The 20,145-nt window shown below is 50.3% G+C and overlaps 1 protein-coding gene across 1 annotated transcript in view; it reads left to right on the top strand.

Moving 5' to 3' along the window:
• LOC122551809 (tubulin alpha-4A chain-like) overlaps nt 1-20,145 on the top strand; it is a 116,360-nt gene that overhangs the window by 89,270 nt on the left and 6,945 nt on the right. Inside the window, exon 2 of the mRNA XM_087989356.1 lies at nt 14,473-14,695. Within this exon, the coding sequence (XP_087845482.1) occupies nt 14,473-14,695 (223 nt within the window). The remainder of the gene's footprint in view (nt 1-14,472; nt 14,696-20,145) is intronic.

The raw sequence follows: 20,145 nt of genomic DNA, 5'->3' as shown, positions 1-20,145 counted from the left end.
TTGTCTGTTTTAAACCTGGTAGTCAACCTCACTAACTTAATCTGGGTAATTTTCACTGTATACTTACCAAAACAAATTGCAAAGTTATGGTCTGGGACTGCCTGCTTAAGAATGTTTTGAGTGGTCTGGCCTAGTCCATAACACAACTGAAGAAAATTTCAGATACTTAGAAAAGAATTGGAGAAGGCATGAGATTTGGTTGGGTAGACAAAGCTTGAGGTAGTAATGGCTCTTTCAGTCACCAAAAGTTTTCTGGATGTGGATTTGGTGACTTTGGAAGTTTTGCAAAAAGTGAATAAGACCAAGCTGTAGGAATTAGCAGAGAAGCTGGAATTGGAACTGCCAGCTTCTGTGAGGAAAAGAGACAAAATTACAGCAGTAGCTCAGCATTTAAACTTGCTGCAGAAACCATCAGAATCTGTAGAGATGGCAAGAATTCAGTTGCAAATGAAGCAGCTTGAGTTAGAGGCAAGAGATAAGGAAAGGGCAACAGAAATTAAACAGTTAGAGTTACGATTAAAAGTAGAAGAGAGGGAAAAGGAGAGAGCAGCAGAACAGAGAGGAAAAGAGAGGGCTTTTGAACTTCAAAAACTCATACTTAAATAGGGAAGTTGGCTTAAAAGGCTGGAGATAAAGGCTGAGGGTAGGCTTGGTGAGGAAGAGAGTGAGGGGGAGCAAGCCGCCGGTAGTCAGAAGCCTAGTGAGAAACTGTTTAAGTCCGTTCAAGCATGGCCTAAATTTGATGAGAAGGATGTGGAAGCCTTTTTCATCTCATTTGAAAAGGTGGCCAAACAAATGCAGTGGCCAGTGGCAATGTGGGTTGTGTTGATCCAAATGAAACTTGTAGGTAGGGCTCGTGAGTATTCGCATCACTGTCAGAGGAGGGATCTGGGGAGTATGAGGAGGTGAAAAAAACTATCTTAAGTGCATATGAACTTGTACCAGAAGCCTACGGACAATGTTTCAGGAATCTAAAGCAGGACCCTGGTCAAACCTATATTGAGTTTGCAAGGATCAAACAGAGTAATTTTGATAGATGGATAAAAGCTTTAAAAATCGAGCAAGGCTATGATGCCCTTAGAGAAGTAATTATTTTGGAGGAATTCAAAAATTCACTACCTGAAGTAGTGCAAACTTATGGAAGAACAGAGAGTTAAAATGGCAAGGCTAGCAGCTGAAGTGCTTGATGATTATGAGCTGGTCCATAAAACTTGGTTTGGCTTCCAGAATCAATTTCAGTCCATGAGGGACAGAAACTGGGGCAAAAAGAAATCCTCACATGGAAAGGGAAAGGTAGATCTTAGTGAAGATCATAAGGATAACTTACCACAGGATAAATAAAAGGGGGACAAAAAAGTTAAAAAGCTCTGGTGTTTTCATTGTAATAAAGTGAGCACACGAAATCACAGTGTTGGTGGGCTGGGAGAAAGCCAGATAAAGGAAAACCAGGCAAGCCTGGGAGTTTTGTTGGAGTAGTAACAAAAAGGGAAGGTAGACAACTGCCTCAGTGTACTAGATGATCAGAGGTTGATTATGGAGGAAGTGCCAGATCTGCTTAAAACATATACATGCGAGGGTAAAATTTATTCGCATAGGCCAGGAGCAGTAGGTAAAGATATTAGAATATTAAGGAATACAGGATCCTCTCAGTCTGTAATGCTGAAGGATGAGGAGATATGTATTCCTGAGGGACTATTGCCTGAAAAGGTACTGGTAACAGGAATTCATGGTGAGACAAAAAGTACTCAATTATGTAAAGTGAGACTAGAGAGTCCAGAGAAGAGTGAAGAATTTGTGGTAAGACTGCTGAACAAACTCTCAGCTCCAGGAAAATAATTTGTGCTTGCAAATGATATAGCTGATTCACCGCTAGGCGTGCTGCCTACAATAGTTGAAAAGTCAGTGGAGACTCAAGCAACTGAAGACATGGAGAATGTTTATCCAAGAATTTTCCCTGATTGTGTGGTCACAAGATCACAGAGGCACGAGCTGAAGCAGGAGAGATCAAAAGGCACAGATGAGGAAGCTGACATAGCTTTATCAGAAATGTCCTTTAATCGGATAAGTGCAACAGAGAACGACTAAAAGGTAAACATGCAAGTATCTTTATCCTATTGAGTTAGAGCAGAAAGATGAGAATTTAAAACAGTTATATCAAAAGGCAGTAACACAGAAGGAATGTGAATGCATCTGTGTGTTATTACTTTACAAACAATGTCTTAATGAGGAAATGGAGACCACACACACATTCAAGCAGATGAGAAATGGGCAGAGATACATCAAATTTAGGGGTAGCACGATGGCTCAGTGGTTAGCACTGCTGCCTCACAGCACCAGGGACCCAGGTTCAATTCCCACCTCGGGTGACTGTCTGTGTGGAGTTTGCACATTCTCCCCGTGTCTGCGTGGGAATCCTCCGGGTGCTCCGGTTTCCTCCCACAGTCCAAAGATGTGCAGGTCAGGTGAATTGGCTATGGGAAATTGCCCATAGTGTTAGGAGTAGGGGAATGGGTCTGGGTGGGTTGCTCTTCGGAGGGTTGGTGTGGACTTGTTGGGCCGAAGGGCCTGTTTCCACACTGTAGGGAATCTAATCCCCACTCCAGACACTCACATCCACGCTCCGGCCACTGACATCCCCACTCCGGCCACTGACATCCCCGCTCCAGCCACTGACATCCCCGCTCCGGCCACTGACATTCCCAAACAGGCCACTGACATCCCCGCTCCGGCCACTGACGTCCCCACTCCGGCCACTGACGTCCCTACTCTGGCCATGACGTCCCCAATCCGGCCACTGAAATCCTTGCTCCGGCCACTGACATCCTCGCTCCGGCCACTGACATTCCCATTCCGGCCAATGACATCCTCACTCCGGCTACTGCCAGCCCCACTCCGGCCACTGACATCCCCGCTCCGGCCACTGACATTCCCAAACAGGCCACTGACATCCCCGCTCCGGCCACTGAAGTCCCCACTCCGGCCACTGACGTCCCTACTCCGGCCATGACGTCCCCAATCCGGCCACTGAAATCCTTGCTCCGGCCACTGACATTCCCATTCCGGCCACTGACATCCTCAATACGGCCACTGACGTCACCACTCCGGCCACTGACATCCTCACTCCGGCCACTGACATCCTCAATCCGGCCACTGACGTCCCCAATCAGGCCACTGGCATCCCCGATCCAGACACTGACATCCTCGCTCCGGCCACTGCCATCCCCACTCCGGCCACTGACGTCCCCACTCCGGCCACTGACGTCCCCACTCCAGCCACAGCCATCCCCATTCCTGCCACTTACATCCCCACTCCGGCCACTGACATCCTCAATCCGGCCAATGACATCCCGATTCCGGCCACTGACATCACCAATCCGGCCACTGACATCCACGCTCCGGCCACTGACATCCCCGCTCCGGCCAATGCCATCCACAATCAGGCCACTGCCATCCCCACTCCAGCCACTGACGTCCCAACTCCGGCCACTGCCATTCCAACTCCGGCCACTGACATCCCCACTCCGGCCACTGACATCCCCGCTCCGGCCACTGACATTCCCACTCCGGCCACTGATGTCCCCACTCCAGCCACTGACATCCCCACTCTGGCCACTGACATCCTCGCTCCGGCCACTGACATCCCCACTCCGGCCACTGACGTCCCCACTCCGGCCAATGACATCCTCGCTCCGGCCACTGACATCCCCACTCCGGCCACTGACATCCTCGCTCCAGCCACTGACATCCCCACTCCGGCCACTGACATCCCCACTCCGGCCACTGACATCCCCACTCCGGCCACTGCCATCCCCGCTCCGGTCACTGCCATCCCCACTCTGGTCACTGACGTCCCCACTCCGGCCACTGACGTCCCTACTCCGCCCACTGACGTCCCCACTCCGGCCACTGACGTCCCCACTCCGGCCACTGACATCCCCACTCCGGCCACTGCCATCCCCACTCCGGCCACTGACATCGCCACTCTGGTCACTGACGTCCCCACTCTGGCCACTGACATCCTCTCTCCCACCACTGACAATCCCACTCCGGCCAATGACATCCTCAATCCGGCCACTGCCATCCCCACTCCGGCCACTGCCATCCCCACTCCAGCCACTGACGTTCCCACTCCGGCCACTGACGTCCCCACTCCGGCCACTGACGTCCCCACTCCGGCCACTGACATACTCGCTCCGGCCACTGCCATCCCCACTCCGGCCACTGACATCTCCACTCCGGCCACTGACATACTCGCTCCAGCCACTGACGTCCTCGCTCCAGCCACTGCCATCCCCACTCCGGCCACTGCCATCCCCACTCCGGCCACTGCCATCCCCACTCCAGCCACTGACATACTCACTCCGGCCACTGACGTCCCCACTCCAGCCACTGCCGTCCCCACTCCGGCCACTGACGTCCCCACTCCAGCCACTGCCATCCCCACTCCGGCCACTGCCATCCCCACTCCAGCCACTGACATACTCACTCCGGCCACTGACGTCCCCACTCCAGCCACCGCCGTCCCCACTCCGGCCACTGACATCCCCACTCCAGCCACTGCCGTCCCCACTCCAGCCACTGACGTCCCCACTCCAGCCACTGACATCCCGCTCCGGCCACTGATATCCCCACTCCGGCCACTGCCATCCCCACTCCGGCCACTGACATCCCCACTCCGGCCACTGCTGTCCCCACTCCAGCCACTGCCGTCCCCACTCCAGCCACTGACGTCCCCACTCCGGCCACTGCCGTCCCCACTCCAGCCACTGCCGTCCCCACTCCGGCCACTGACGTCCCCACTCCGGCCACTGACATCCCCACTCCGGCCACTGATTTCCCGCTCCGGCCACTGACGTCCCCACTCCGGCCACTGACATCCCCGCTCCGGCCACTGACTTCCTCAATCAGGCCACTGACATCCCGCTCCGGCCACTGATATCCCCAATCAGGCCACTACCATCCCCACTCCGGCCAATGACATCCTCAATCCGGCCACTGACATCCCCACTCCGGCCACTGACATCGCCACTCTGGTCACTGACATCCCCACTCCGGCCACTGACGTCCCCACTCTGGCCACTGACGTCCCCACTCCGGCCACTGACTTCCTTGCTCCGGCCACTGCCATCCCCACTCCGGCCACTGACATCCCCATTCCGGCCACTGATGTCCCCACTCCGGCCACTGACGTCCCCACTCCAGCTACTGACGTCCCCACTCCAGCCATTGCCATCCCCACTCCGGTCACTGACATCCCCACTCCAACTACTGACGTCCCCACTCCGGCCACTGACATCCCGCTCCGGCCACTGATATCCCCACTCTAGCCACTGACGTCTCCACTCCGGCCACTGACGTCCCCACTCCGGCCACTGCCATCCCCACTCCGGCCACTGACATCCCCAGTCCGGCCACTGACATCCCCACTCTGGCCACTGACATCCCGCTCCAGACACTGACATCCCGCTCCGGCCACTGACGTCCCTACTCCGGCCACTGTCATCCCCACTCCGGCCACTGACATCCCCGCTCCGGCCACTGACATCCCCACTCCGGCCACTGACTTCCTTGCTCCCGCCACTGCCATCCCCACTCTGGCCACTGACATCCCGCTCCGGCCACTGACGTCCCCACTCCGGCCACTGACTTCCTTGCTCCGGCCACTGACGTCCCCACTCCGGCCACTGACATCGCCACTCTGGTCACTGACGTCCCCACTCCGGCCACTGACGTCCCCACTCCGGCCACTGACGTCCCCACTCTGGCCACTGACATCCCGCTCCAGCCACTGATATCCCGCTCCGGCCACTGATATCCCCACTCTGGCCACTGCCATTCCCACTCCAGCCACTGACATCCCGCTCCGGCCACTGATATCCCCACTCTGGTCACTGACATCCCCACTCCGGCCACTGACATCCCCACTCTGGTCACTGACGTCCCCACTCCGGCCACTGACATACTCGCTCCAGCCGCTGCCATCCCCACTCCGGACACTGACATCCCCACTCCGGCCACTGACGTCCCCACTCCGGCCACTGACTCCCCACTCTGGCCACTGCCATCCCCACTCCGGCCACTGACATTCCCACTCTGGTCACTGACGTCCCCACTCCGGACACTATCGTCCCCACTCCGGCCACTGATGTCCCCAATCTGGCCACTGACATCCCCACTCCGGACACTATCGTCCCCACTCCGGCCACTGACATCCCCACTCCGGACACTATCGTCCCCACACCGGCCACTGACATCCCCACTCCGGACACTATCGTCCCCACTCCGGCCCCTGCCATTCCCGCTCAAGCGACAGACATCCCACTCCGGCCACTGATATCCCCACTCCGGCCACTGCCATCCCCACTCCGGCCACTGACATCCCCACTCCGGACACTATCGTACCCACTCCGGCCACTGACATCCCCACTCCGGCCACTGACATCCCCACTCCGGCCACTGACATCCCCACTCTGGTCACTGACGTCCCCACTCCGGCCACTGACATACTCGCTCCAGCCGCTGCCATCCCCACTCCGGACACTGACATCCCCACTCCGGCCACTGACGTCCCCACTCCGGCTACTGACTCCCCACTCTGGCCACTGCCATCCCCACTCCGGCCAGTGTCGTTCCCACTCCGGTCACTGACGTCCCCACTCCAGCCACTGACATCCCCACTCCGGCCACTGCCATCCCCACTCCGGCCACTGACATCCCCACACCGGCCATTGCCATCCCCAATCAGGCCCCTGCCATCCCCACTCCGGCCACTGACATCCCCACACCGGCCACTGACATCCTCGCTCCGGCCACTGACATTCCCACTCCGGCCAATGATCTCCCCACTCTCGGCACTGACATCCTCGTTCCGCCCACTGACATTCCATTCCGTCCACTGGCATCCCCACTCCGGCCACTGACATCCCCATTCCGGCCACTGACGTCCCCACTCCAGCCACTGCCATCCCCACTCCGGCCACTAACGTCCCCACTCCAGCTACTGACGTCCCCACTCCGGCCACTGACATACTCGCTCCGGCCACTGACATCCCCACTCCGGCCACTGACATACTCGCTCCGGCCACTGCCATCCCCACTCCGGCCACTGACATCCCCACTCCGGCCACTGACATACTCGCTCGAGCCACTGCCATCCCCACTCCGGCCACTGACATCCTCGCTCCGGCCACTGACATCCCCACTCTGGCCACTGACATACTCGCTCCGGCCACTGCCATCCCCACTCCGGCCACTGACATCCCCACTCCGGCCACTGACATACTCGCTCCAGCCACTGACGTCCCCACTCCGGCCACTGACATCCTCGCTCCAGCCACTGACATCCTCGCTCCGGCCACTGACATCCCCACTCCGGCCACTGACATACTCGCTCCGGCCACTGCCATCCCCACTCCGGCCACTGACATCCCCACTCCGGCCACTGACATACTCGCTCCAGCCACTGCCATCCCCACTCCGGCCACTGCCATCCCCACTCCAGCCACTGACATACTCACTCCGGCCACTGACGTCCCCACTCCAGCCACTGCCGTCCCCACTCCGGCCACTGACGTCCCCACTCCAGCCACTGACATCCCCACTCCAGCCACTGACGTCCCCACTCCGGCCACTGCCATCCCCACTCCGGCCACTGACATCCCCACTCCGGCCACTGACATCCCCTCTCTAGCCACTGCCATCCCCACTCCGGCCACTGACATCCCCACTCCGGCCACTGCCATCCTCGCTCCCCCCACTGCCATCTCCACTCCAGCCACTGACGTCCCCACTCCGGCCACTGACGTCCCCACTCCGGCCACTGACGTCCCCACTCCGGCCACTGACATTCTCGCTCCGGCCACTGACGTCCCCACTCCGGCCACTGACATCCCCACTCCGGCCACTGACATCCTCGCTCCGGCCACTGACTTTCCCACTCCGGCCAGTGACATCCCCACTCCGGCCACTGACTCTTCCACTCTGGCCACTGACGTCCCCACTGCGGCCACTGAAGTCCCCAATCGGGCCACTGCTATCCCCACTCCGGCCACTGCCATCAGCACTCTGGTCACTGACGTCCGCACACCGGCCATTGCCATCCCCAATCAGGCCCCTGCCATCCCCACTCCGGCCACTGACATCCCCACACCGGCCACTGACATCCTCGCTCCGGCCACTGACATTCCCACTCCGGCCAATGACCTCCCCACTCTCGGCACTGACATCCTCGTTCCGCCCACTGACATTCCATTCCGTCCACTGACATCCCCACTCCGGCCACTGACATCCCCATTCCGGCCACTGACGTCCCCACTCCAGCCACTGCCATCCCCACTCCAGCCACTGACATCCCCACTCCGGCCACTGACATCCCCACTCCGGCCACTAACGTCCCCACTCCAGCTACTGACGTCCCCACTCCAGCCACTGACATACCCGCTCCGGCCACTGCCATCCCCACTCCGGCCACTGACATACTCGCTCCGGCCACTGCCATCCCCACTCCGGCCACTGACATCCCCACTCCGGCCACTTCCATCCCCTCTCCGGCCACTGCCATTCCCACTCCGGCCACTGACATCCTTGCTCCGGCCACTGACATCCCCACTCCAGCCACTGCCATCCACAATCAGGCCACTGCCATCCCCAATCCGGCCACTGATGTCCCCACTCTGGCCACCGACATCCTCGCTCCGGCCACTGACATCCCCAGTTCGGCCACTGACATCCCCATTCCGGCCACTGACATCCCCAATCAGGCCACTGACATTTCGCTCCGACCACAGACATCCCCACTCCGGCCACTGACGTCCCCACTCCGTCCACTGACATCCTCGCTCCAGCCACTGACATTCCCACTCCAGCCACTGATATCCCCACTCTGCCTACTGACCTCCCTACTCCGGCCACTGACGTCCCTACTCTGGCCACTGACGTTCCCACTCCGGCCACTATCATCCCAACTCCGGCCACTGGCATCCCTACTCCGGCCACTGACGACCCCACTCGGGACACTGACCTAACCACTCCGGCTACTGACATCCCGATTCTGGCCACTAACATCCCCACTCCGGCTGCTGAAATCCCTACTCCGGCCACGGACATCCCCATTCCAGCCACTGCCCTCTCTACTCCGGCCACTGACATCCCTACTCCGGCCACCATCATCAGCTGCCAGAATTCCCACTCCATCCACACAGTTACGGTTGTGGAAGTAGTAAGGAATGATGTGAAAATATTAGTGGAATTGAAGACTGAATCTGAAATTCAAAAATTAATCCTTCAGAAACCAGATCAGAAATGATGCTGGTGTCTAAAAGAATAGATAGCATAGTTAAATCTTCCAGATAACTATGGAAGTGACCTATAAAGGCTATTAAAGGCTCACAAATTAATTTGCTTGAGTAGGCCAGGAAAGAAAGGTTTTGACTGGTTATGGTGATCATATGCAGGAATATAGAGCAAGTGTACCTACAAACCCAACCCGAGAATTGGCTAAAGGGGAGGGAAGAGCTGAAAACGTGTTGCTGGAAAAGCGCAGCAGGTCAGGGAGCATCCAAGGAGCAGGAAAATCGACGTTTTGGGCATGAGCCCTTCTTCAGGAATGAGGAAAGTGTGCCCAGCAGGCTAAGATAAAAGGTAGGGAGGAGGGACTTGGGGGAGGGGCGTTGGAAATGCAATAGGTGGAAGGAGGTTAAGGTGAGGTTGATAGGCCGGAGAGAGGGTGGGGGTGGAGAGGTCAGGAAGAAGATTGCAGGTTAGGAAGGTGGTGCTGAGTTCGAGGGTTGGGACTGAGACAGGGTGGGGGGAGGGGAAATGAGGAAACTGGAGAAATCTGAGTTCATCCCTTGTGGTTGGAGGGTTCCTAGGCGGAAGATGAGGCGCTCTTCCTCCTGCCGTGGTGTTGCTATGGTCTGGCGATGGAGGAGTCCAAGAACCTCCATGTCCTTGGTGGAGTGGGAGGGGGAGTTGAAGTGTTGAGCCACAGGGTGGTTCTGTTGGTTGGTCCGGGTGTCCCAAAGGTGTTCTCTGAAACTTTCCCAAGTAGGCGGCCTGTCATTATATTCATAATGGACAATGACATTTTTGAACTGACTTGCAGAAGCTTGTCCTCACCTATTGTGATACCAAAACTGATGAGACACAAGATTCTGTATTGATTAGCACAAAGTTAATGCAGGAACAAAAATGGACGCTTGTGTATTCCAATATTGGAGGACTGTATTCAAAGAACTGGATATGTACAATTTGTCACCAAAACTAACTTGCTAAAAGAATATTGCTTGACAGAGCAAAAAATTATCAACTTTTGTAACGTCAAATGAACTTTATCAAGGCAAAGTTTGGAATGAAAATGCACCAGTAACATTCCAATGATTAACCAATAAAGTGACACTGATGGTTTACGTAGATAACTTAGTTGTCTTAAGCCAAACGAGGGAAAAAAAATTTACATTACTGAACTGAACTGTTTGATGCCAACGAGCCAATTTTGCTATTAACCTCTCAAAAAGTACATCTGTCAAAGCAAAATGGATTTATTTAAGCTATACTGTGGGACAAGGCCAAGTAGCACCTAGAGAGGGGAAAGTAAGGGCTATTTGTGACTTTCCTGTGCCTAGAATGGATATATTAGCACAAGTGGATGTCACCAAATTTTTGTTCCAAACTTTAGCATTGGAAAGCGGTTAAAGCAGAGCAGAAAACTTGAATCGACGCAAAGACATCAGAGTGCCTTTGACAATCTGAAAGCTGTATTGTACTGACGACTGCACCAGGTTTGGTAACACTGAATTCAGAGCAGTCATTCAAACTGGTTGTTCATCCTGTGTTTAGATTAGAGTGGTGCTGGAAAAGCACAGCAGGTCAGGCAGCATCCGAGGAGTAGGAAAATCGACGTTCAGGAATGAAGGGCTTTTGCCCGAAATGTCGATTTTCCTGCTCCTCGGATGCTGCCTGACCTGCTGTGCTTTTCCAGCACCTCTCTAATCTAGACTCTGATTTCGAGCATCTTCACTTTTGCCTGACTGTTCATCCTGTCAGGCCAGATTTCATTTTGGGAGATAACTTGTCCTTTAGAACCATCACTTGGGATCACAACACTTGGAACAGAATCTTGAAGAACACATCAACACTGCAGTGGGACAAGTGTCCCAAATGGGAGACAAGTATCTGTGGACGTTAGACTTTTCTTGGAGAATTAATACCATCACCTAACGCAGGTGCTAATGATTGAGAAGAAGAGAAAAGAAAGAAAACTCACCAACTTTTCATGAGTGTTTCCATACCAAGTCAGAGGCTTTCCTGACCCACCTACTAACTGAGATGACTCAAGTCAAAGACTTGGGGACAAGTGGGAGATATAAAGGAAAAGGAAATGCGCAGTAAATCTTGCCAAAAGATGTAATCTAGGTGACCCATTTGAGAATATATATACAGATGTTAATCAATATTTATGCTGGGCAAGAAACGTTTGAGGAGTGGTGTTGTATAAGAACATCAGAACCCTGCAGCAACCTTGTGATGACAATGATGGAGCTGTGCCTCATACACATCAAGAGCACACTGTGGGCAGAGTTAAAGAAAGCAGATGGAGGCCTGCCCAGAAGCTGAACATTTAGGCACATGAACGCGCTGCTCTCTCATCAATGAGTGAGATAACTGATTTAGTCTGAGGGCCTCAGCACCTCAGATGAGGGGAATGGTTTAGAAGGAGAGTCTTTCACCGTGACCTCATCCAGTGTAGGAATTGAACCCACTCTGCACTGTAAACTGGTTATCCAGCCAACTGACCCTGTAAACTGTAAGTAATCTAATCCTGCCATGGCAGATGGTGGAAATTGGATTCAATAATGATCTGGAATTCAGAGTCTAATGGTGATTATGAAACCACTGTTGGGGAAAACCCTATCTGGTCCTTTTGGGAAGGAAACTGCCATCTTTACATGGTCTAGCCTATATGTGACTCCAGCCAATGGGGTTGACTCTTAACTGCCCTCTTGGGTAATAAATGCTGGCTTGGCCAGTGATGCCCTCATCCCATAGATAATAAAAAAACTTTTAATTTGTGATTATTTATGAGGGGAAATTATCGAACAACTGGCACTATCGTACTGAGGTACAGACAGAAATGGAGGAAGTTAAACTTTAAATAGATCTGTACTTTCTAATTTTAAAAAATCTAATTGCATATCTAGTTGTACTTTTTTATGGCTGAGGGGGATGGTAGTTTTTCCTTTTTATTAAGGATGATAATTCCGCTAATTGACTTAATTTATTTCAACCAATCCCCCACATGAATTGTCAGCAGCTGTATAAATAGGGTAAAGGGAAGCAGCTAACTACTCCTGATATTTCTTGGGTTTGTTTTCACGGTGAGGTGGCTGATCTTTGCATAATTTTTTTGTGAAAAATTGGAACTGGGAGAAAGCAGGAAGAAGGGGCATTTAAAATGGTGAGTAAACTAAAAATGACTAGGGTGTCTCATACCTTTTGAAGTTGTACGGCCAATTTCATTTTTTTTTAATCTAAAAAATGTGGATCAGAGACTGTTTTATGATGATTCTCATCTTAGTCTGAGTAAGGTGCCCTGATCTTTTAAAATGGGTTATCTATAGGGATGTAGGGAGGAGTTGTAGGGGGGAGTTGAGGTGAAGTGTCGGTATGAGGTTTAACTGTCTGGGGATTAATTCCGGGAAAGATGGATAGAATATTTTTAAATCTCAAAATTGTTATAGTGCATTGTTCCCAATGATTGCCTCTGCCTCTGGTTGACCCATGTCCTGCAGTTTGAGAAGCTGCCTGTCAAATTCATCTCAGAGGTTAAACCTTTGCTACCCAGCTCTTTATCCTTCAATTTAATGGCTGCAAGTCTATCCAGGCGGAAGAGGTTGTTAACTCTTCCCAAAATAAATCTGGAAATTTCTCTCACCAGTGTGGAGAGAGTGTGGAACCCACTATTACTTGGGCTGGGAGAGGTACATCTAATAAGGAGTGGAATCCAGATCAGACCCTCTTGCTGAATCATAGAATCATAGAGATGTACAGCATGGAAACAGACCCTTTGGTCCAACCCCCTCCATGCCGACCAGATATCCCAACCCAATCTAGTCCCACCTGCCAGCACCCAGCCCATATCCCTCCAAACCCTTCCTATTCATATACCCATCCAAATGCATTTTAAATGTTGTAATTGTACCAGCCTCCACCACTTCCTCTGGCAGCTCATTCCATATACGTACCACCCTTTTTGTGAAAAAGTTGCCCGTTAGGTCTCTTTCATATCTTTCCCCTCTCACCCTAAACCTATGCCCTCTAGTTCTGGACTCCCCAACCCCAGGGAAAAGACTTTGCCTATTTACCCTATCCATGCCCCTCATAATTCTGTAAGCTTCTATAAGGTCACCCCTCAGCCTATGACGCTCCAGGGAAAACTGCCCCAGCTTGTTCAACCTCTCCCTATAGCTCAGATCCTCCAACCCTGGCAACATCCTTGTAAATCTTTTCTGAACCCTTTCAAGTTTCACAACATTTTTCCGATAGGAAGGAGACCAGAATTGTACGCAATATTCCAACAGTGGCCTAACCAATGTCCTGTACAACCGCAACATGACCTCCCAACTCCTGTACTCAATACTCTGACCAACAAAGGAAAGCATACCAAATGCCTTCTGGCCCATCTGGTCAAGATCCTGTTGTAATCTGAGGTAACCCTCCAGCATGTCCTGCTGAAAATAGAAAATAGTGTAGGCAGGGAGAGAAGGCTATAGGAATATCAATTGGCCTATCAGTGCTGAAAAATGAGATTTACTTGATTATTCCATCATGGAATCTGGTTGTTGCTGTCTGTCCTGGCACATTTTGTCTAAAAGACAAAACAGATCCACAATGTAGTTAACTTGGGTCATGTGTAGGCCAGACCAAGTAAAGACAGCAGATTTCCTTCCCTAAAGGGCATTAGTGAGCCAGATTTTTTTTATTGCCAATAGCTTCATGGTCTCTAGATTCTTAATTCCAGGTTCTTTCTGGAACTAATTCCACCATCTGCCATGTCAAGATTTGAGGAGAAAGTGAGGTCTGCAGATGCTGGAGATCAGGGCTGGAAATGTGTTGCTGGAAAAGCGCAGCAGGTCAGGCAGCATCCAGGGAACAGGAGAATCGACGTTTCGGGCATAAGCCCTTCTTCAGGAAGGGCTTATGCCTGAAGAAGGGCTTATGCCCGAAACGTCGATTCTCCTGTTCCCTGGATGCTGCCTGACCTGCTGCGCTTTTCCAGCAACACATTTCCATGTCAAGATTTGAACCTAGCTCCCAAAACACACACAGGGTTACCAGTCCAGTGGCGATAGTGCGAGATCACTGCCTCCCCTAAGATTCCATGCTAGTGTGCAAACTTCTACATGGAAATGTCCATGCAATCAATTGTTCCAGCTCCCCCAATGCACTTCTAACAGTTCACTTCCTCTCCTACAGCGTGAATGTATCTCCATCCATGTTGGCCAGGCTGGTGTCCAGATGGGCAATGCCTGCTGGGAGCTGTACTGTTTGGAACATGGGATCGAGTCTGATGGACTCAGACCTGATGAGAAAAATGCAAGTGAGGCTGATGATTCTGTTGACACCTTCTTCTGTGAGACAAGAACTGGGAAATACGTGCCCAGGGCAATCTTTGTGGATTTGGAGCCAACTGTGATTGGTAATCATGTCACTTAAACCTTCCTTTAAGTTTTTATCTTGCAGAAACAACTGTGAGCCTTCCAAAAACTATGTTGTGATAGTACTTTGTTCAAGGTAAAGACTTTCTCCCTTATCAATGATTTGCTGTAACTGGAAATTAAATTGAATTTATTGTCACGTGTACCGAGGCACAGTGAAAAGCTTTGTCTTGCGAGCTGAGGTGATTGCTTGCTTTTTTTTTTAAAAAAGGCAACGATGGATCTAACTATTCTAGACAGGAAACTAGTTTCCTAACTATTGTAACTATATATCTCTGACACTCCTAATGTCATGGGTACATTTTTAAGTGGAAGGGATGCAACTATTGGAACTAACTGTCTCAAAGGTAGAAGACAGAGGGTGGTGGTGGAGGGTTGCCTTTCAGACTGTAGGCCTGTGACCAGTGGAGTGCCACAAGGATCGGTGCTGGGTCCTCTACTTTTTGTCATTTACATAAATGATTTGGATGTGAGCATAAGAGGTACAGTTAGTAAGTTTGCAGATGACTCCAAAATTGGAGGTGTAGTGGACAGCGAAGAAAGTTACCTCAGATTACAACAGGATCTTGACCAGATGGGCCAATGGGCTGAGAAGTGGCAGATAGAGTTTAATTCCGATAAATGCGAGGTGCTGCATTTTGGGAAAGCAAATCTTAGCAGGACTTATATACTTAATGGTAAAGTCCTAGGGAGTGTTGCTGAACAAAGATCTTGGAGTGCAAGTTCATAGCTCCTTGAAAGTGGAGTCACAGGTAGATAGGATAGTGAAGGTGGCGTTTGGTATGCTTTCCTTTATTGGTCGGAGTATTGAGTACATGAGTTGGGAGGTCATGTTGCGGCTGTACAGGACATTGGTTAGGCCGCTGTTGGAATATTGCATGCAATTCTGGTCTCCTTCCTATCGCAAAGATGTTGTGAAACTTGAAAGGGTTCAGAAAAGATTTACAAGGATGTTGCCAGGGCTGGAGGATTTGAGCTACAGGGAGAGGCTGAACAGGCTGGGACTGTTTTCCCTGGAGCGTCGTAGGCTGAGGGGTGACCTTATAGAAGCTTACAAAATTGAGGGGCATGGATAGGGTAAATAGACAAAGTCTTTTCCCTGGGGTCGGGGAGTCCAGAACTGGAGGGCATAGGTTTAGGGTGAGAGAGGAAAGACATAAAAGAGACCCAAGGGGCAACCTTTTCACACAGAGGGTGGTACGTGTATGGAATGAGCTGCCAGAGGAAGTGGTGGAGGCTGGTACAATTGCAACATTTAAAAGGCATTTGGATGGGTATATGAATAGGAAGGGTTTGGAGGGATATGGGCCGGGTGCTGGCAGGTGGGACTAGATCAGGTTGGGATATCTGGTTGGCATGGACAGGTTGGACCGAAAGGACTGTTTCCGTGCTGTACATCTCTGACTCTATAACTTACTGGGCTGCATACTCTGCCTTGTTTGTAAAATGAGTAATGGGGTTTGAGAAGATGCAAAGAGTTAATGGTGTAAATAAACTTTAAATTCGTTCGGCTGCTCCTGTATTGGGAGCCTCTTTATACAAAAGGTAATGGAAGGGGTGACTCAGTGGTTAATGCTGCTGCCTCCACAGCACCAGGGACATAGGTTCAAAGCCAGCCTTGGGTGAGTCTCTGTGGAATTTACAGGTTTTCAGTGTCTGGGCTTCTGGATGATCTGATTCTCTACCATAATCCAAAGATGTGCAGGTTAGGTGGGTTGGCCATCACAAACGAGGGGAGATGAGGTGGGAGCTGGAACTGGGTGCAGACTGAATGGGCTGAATGGCCTCTTCCTACACTATAGATATTCTAAATGTACAAGCCCCTGCTGAGGCTAGGGGGGGCTAATAGAAAAGTTCATAACTGGGATTACTCTTTAGATGTCTAGATTAGAGTGGTGCTGGAAAAGCAAAGCAGGTCAGGCAGCATCCGCGGAGCAGGAAAACCGACGTTTCAGGCAAAAGCCCTTCATCAGGAATACTCTTTAAATGCACCACTTAAGATGGGTAAACACAAGCCCAGTTTTACTCATGAAATTGAAACAGGCTGATTGGCCATCTCCTGTTTTATAATAGCCTGGGATTTAGGACCATCAGTGGTCTAACCTTTTTTAACCCAAGAAATCTCTATCATGCAGGTGATCGATGAAGAAATATCTGATGCATGTAAGAATGGCACAGCTGTAGTCATGGTTATTTAAAATGCACATTGAAAATCATCTCAGTAGAGGCAGTCTTTAGGCGTTCATATAACTCCGTGATAACTCTTCTGAACAGTATGTTACCAAACCTACAAGGGAGCGTGCAATCTTAGATCTGGTCCTGTGTAATGAGACAGGTAAAATTAATGAACTTGTAGTTAAGGATTCTTTTGGAAAAAGTGATCACAGTATGATCGAATTTCAGATACAACTGGAGGGTAAAATAGCATAAAACCAGGGTGTTATGCTTAAACAAGGGAGACTATAATGGGATGAGGAAGGAGTTGGCTAAATTTCACTGGGACACAAGATATATGGTGGAACAGTGGAGACTTTCAAAGAGGTTTTTCAGTGCTCAAGGAAAGGATAGTAAGGGTAGGAAGAGCCACCCTTGGATAACCAAGGAAATAAAGGAAGGCATCCAATTAAAAGTTCAGGCTTACAAAGTAACCAAGAGTACTGGGAAACAGGAAGATTGGGAAAACTTTAAAAAGCAACAAAGAACCATGAAGCAAGAAATAAAGAAAAGATAATTTGCTTTATAATCTAGCTCCGGATATCAAAACAGGTCAGAAAAGTTCCTATAAATATAGGAAAAGGCTGGCTAAAGTGGACGCAGGTCCCTTGCAGAAAGAAAAAGGGAATTAATATTGGGTAGTGCTGAAATGGCCGAGGCCTTGAATAATTATTTTGTCAGTCTTCCCAGTGGACGATGTGTCTAACATGCCAAAGAATATGTTAAGGAGACGATGGGAAGTGAGGACCTAAATTAAATTGTTATCATGAAAGGGATAATGCTGAGCAAAACTGAGGGTCTAAGGGTCGATAAGTCCCTTGGTCCTGATGGAATGCATCCCAGGGTGCTGAAAGAAACGGTGAAAGTTATAATAGCTGTGTTAGTGGTAATTGACCAAAATTCACTGGACTCCAGACAGGTCCAGGTGGACTGAAAGACCGTGAATGTCATGCTGCTGTTTAAAAAGGGTGTAGGCAAAGGCAGGTAACTATAGACCAGTTAGCTTAACATCTGTAGTTGGGAAAATGCTGGAGGCTATCATTAAAAAAGTAATAGTGAGACATCTGGATGGAAAAGGTTCCATCGGGCAGACACAGCATGGATTCAGGAAGGGAAGGTCGTGTCTGACAAACTTACTGGAGTTATTTGAGGACGGAGCAAGCAAGGTGGATGGAGGGAAACAGGTGGATGCTATGTACTTGGATTTCCAGAAGGCGTTCGATAAGGTGCCACATACAAGACTCATCCATAAGATAAGAATGCATAGAGTTGCAGGGAATGTACTAGCATGGATAGAGGACTGGTTAACCAATTGAAAGCAGAGTTGGGATAAATGGGTGTTTCTCTGGTTGGAGATCAGAGGTGAGTGGGGTGCCGCAGGGTCAGTGTTGGGCCCACAATTGTTCATGATATATAAATGATTTGGGAGAGGAGGCCAAGTGTAACATCCAAGTTTGCTGATGACATTAAATTGAGTGGAAGGCAAACTGTGCGGATGATGTGGAGGGGCTACAGAGATTTAGATAGGTTAAATGAGTGGGCAAGGGTCTGGCAGATGGAGTACAATGTTGATAAATATGAGGTTATCCACTTTGGAAGTAAATGTAGTAGGGTCAGTATTATTTAAATGGTGAAAGATTGCAGCATGATGCAGTGCAGAGGGATTTAGGAGTATTCACACGAATCGCTGCAAGTTGATTTGTAGGTGCAACAGGTAATCAGGAAGGCAAATGGAATATTGGCTTTTATTGCTAGAGGAATTGAATTGAAGAGCAGGCAGCTTCTGCTCCAATTGTACAAGGTGTTGGTGAGGCCACACCTGCAGTACAGTGCACAGTTCTGGTCTCCTAACTTGAGGAGGGATACACTGGTGCAGAGGAGGGTCACCAGTTTGATTTCAGGGATGAGGGGGTTACCCTATAAGGAGAGGTTGAGCCACCTGGGACTGTACTTGCTAGAATTTGAAGATTGCAAAGAGATCTTTTCTATCCCTTTCATAGGGATATGTCTCTAAGATGGAGTGGGTGGGACTAGGACTAGGAGACATGGCCTCAAGATTACGGGGAGTAGATTTAGGACAGATGAGGAGGAACTGCTTTTCCCGGAGAGTAATGATTCTATTAAATTCTCTGCCCAAGGAAACAGAGGCAGTTTAATTAAACATATTCAAGACAAATTGGGTGGGTTTTTGAATGGAAGGGGAATGAAGGGTTATGGGGATAATGCAGGTAGGAGGAGCTGAGACGGTTGATAGATTAGCCATGATTGGTGGAGCAGCTTGATGGGCCAAATGGCCTACATCTGTTGATACAAAACTATAAATACCTAGACTTCTGTCACTCTGGACATGTTCATTTCAATCTAATGGTAACAGTGAATACAATTCCCAATACAATGGGTCTGAACCTATTTTTTGTTTTTCACTCATTGGGTGGTTTACAAGAATGCTGTTCATCTGGTCAAGAATTGCCCTGTGAAACCTGTCAATCTGCCTATTTAACGCTACCTGGTTTAACTTAAACCATGGCAACTGCAATCAGTCTAAAACTACTGCATTCTTCATGGCAAACCCCCCACAGTTGTTCAAATTCCAACAAAGCAGTGCTCTCTTGTACAGTATAAAATATTGCTCTCCTTGTATTGGTATTCCTGAGCCTTGCACTCGTCAGGTCAAAGCTTTGCTGAAATCTGTTCTTTCCTCAGAAAGAGGCTTGAGGGGTGACATTTATAGAGGCTAATAAAATCATGAGGGGCATGGATAAGGTAAATACCAAGTCTTTTCCCTGGGGTGGGGTGCCCAGAACTAAGGGCATAGGTTTAGGGTGAGAGGGGAAAAATATAAGAGACCTAAGGGGCAACATTTTCACAGAGGGTGGGAAGTGTACGGAATGAGTTACCAGAGGAAGTGGTGGAGGCTGGTACAATTACAGCATTTAAAAGGTTAAAAAAAATCACACAACATCAGGTTATAGTTCAACAGGTTTATTTCAACACACTGGTCCTTCATTAGTTGGTTGTGGATTTTTAAACTTTGTACACCCCAGTCCATCACCAGCACCTCCAAATCAAAAGACATCTGGATGGATATATGAATAGGAAAGATTTCGGGGAATATGGGCCAAGTGCTGGCAAATGGGACTAGATTAATTTAGGATATCTGGTTGGCATGGATGAGTTGGACCAAAGGGTTTGTTTCGTGCTGTACATCTCTCACTAA

This window comes from Chiloscyllium plagiosum, unplaced genomic scaffold, assembly GCF_037043375.1.
Source record: "Chiloscyllium plagiosum isolate Xiang-an unplaced genomic scaffold, Cpla_swu_hap1 HiC_scaffold_7, whole genome shotgun sequence".
NCBI lineage: Eukaryota > Metazoa > Chordata > Chondrichthyes > Orectolobiformes > Hemiscylliidae > Chiloscyllium > Chiloscyllium plagiosum.
This window is presented reverse-complemented; position numbering and strand designations above follow the sequence as displayed.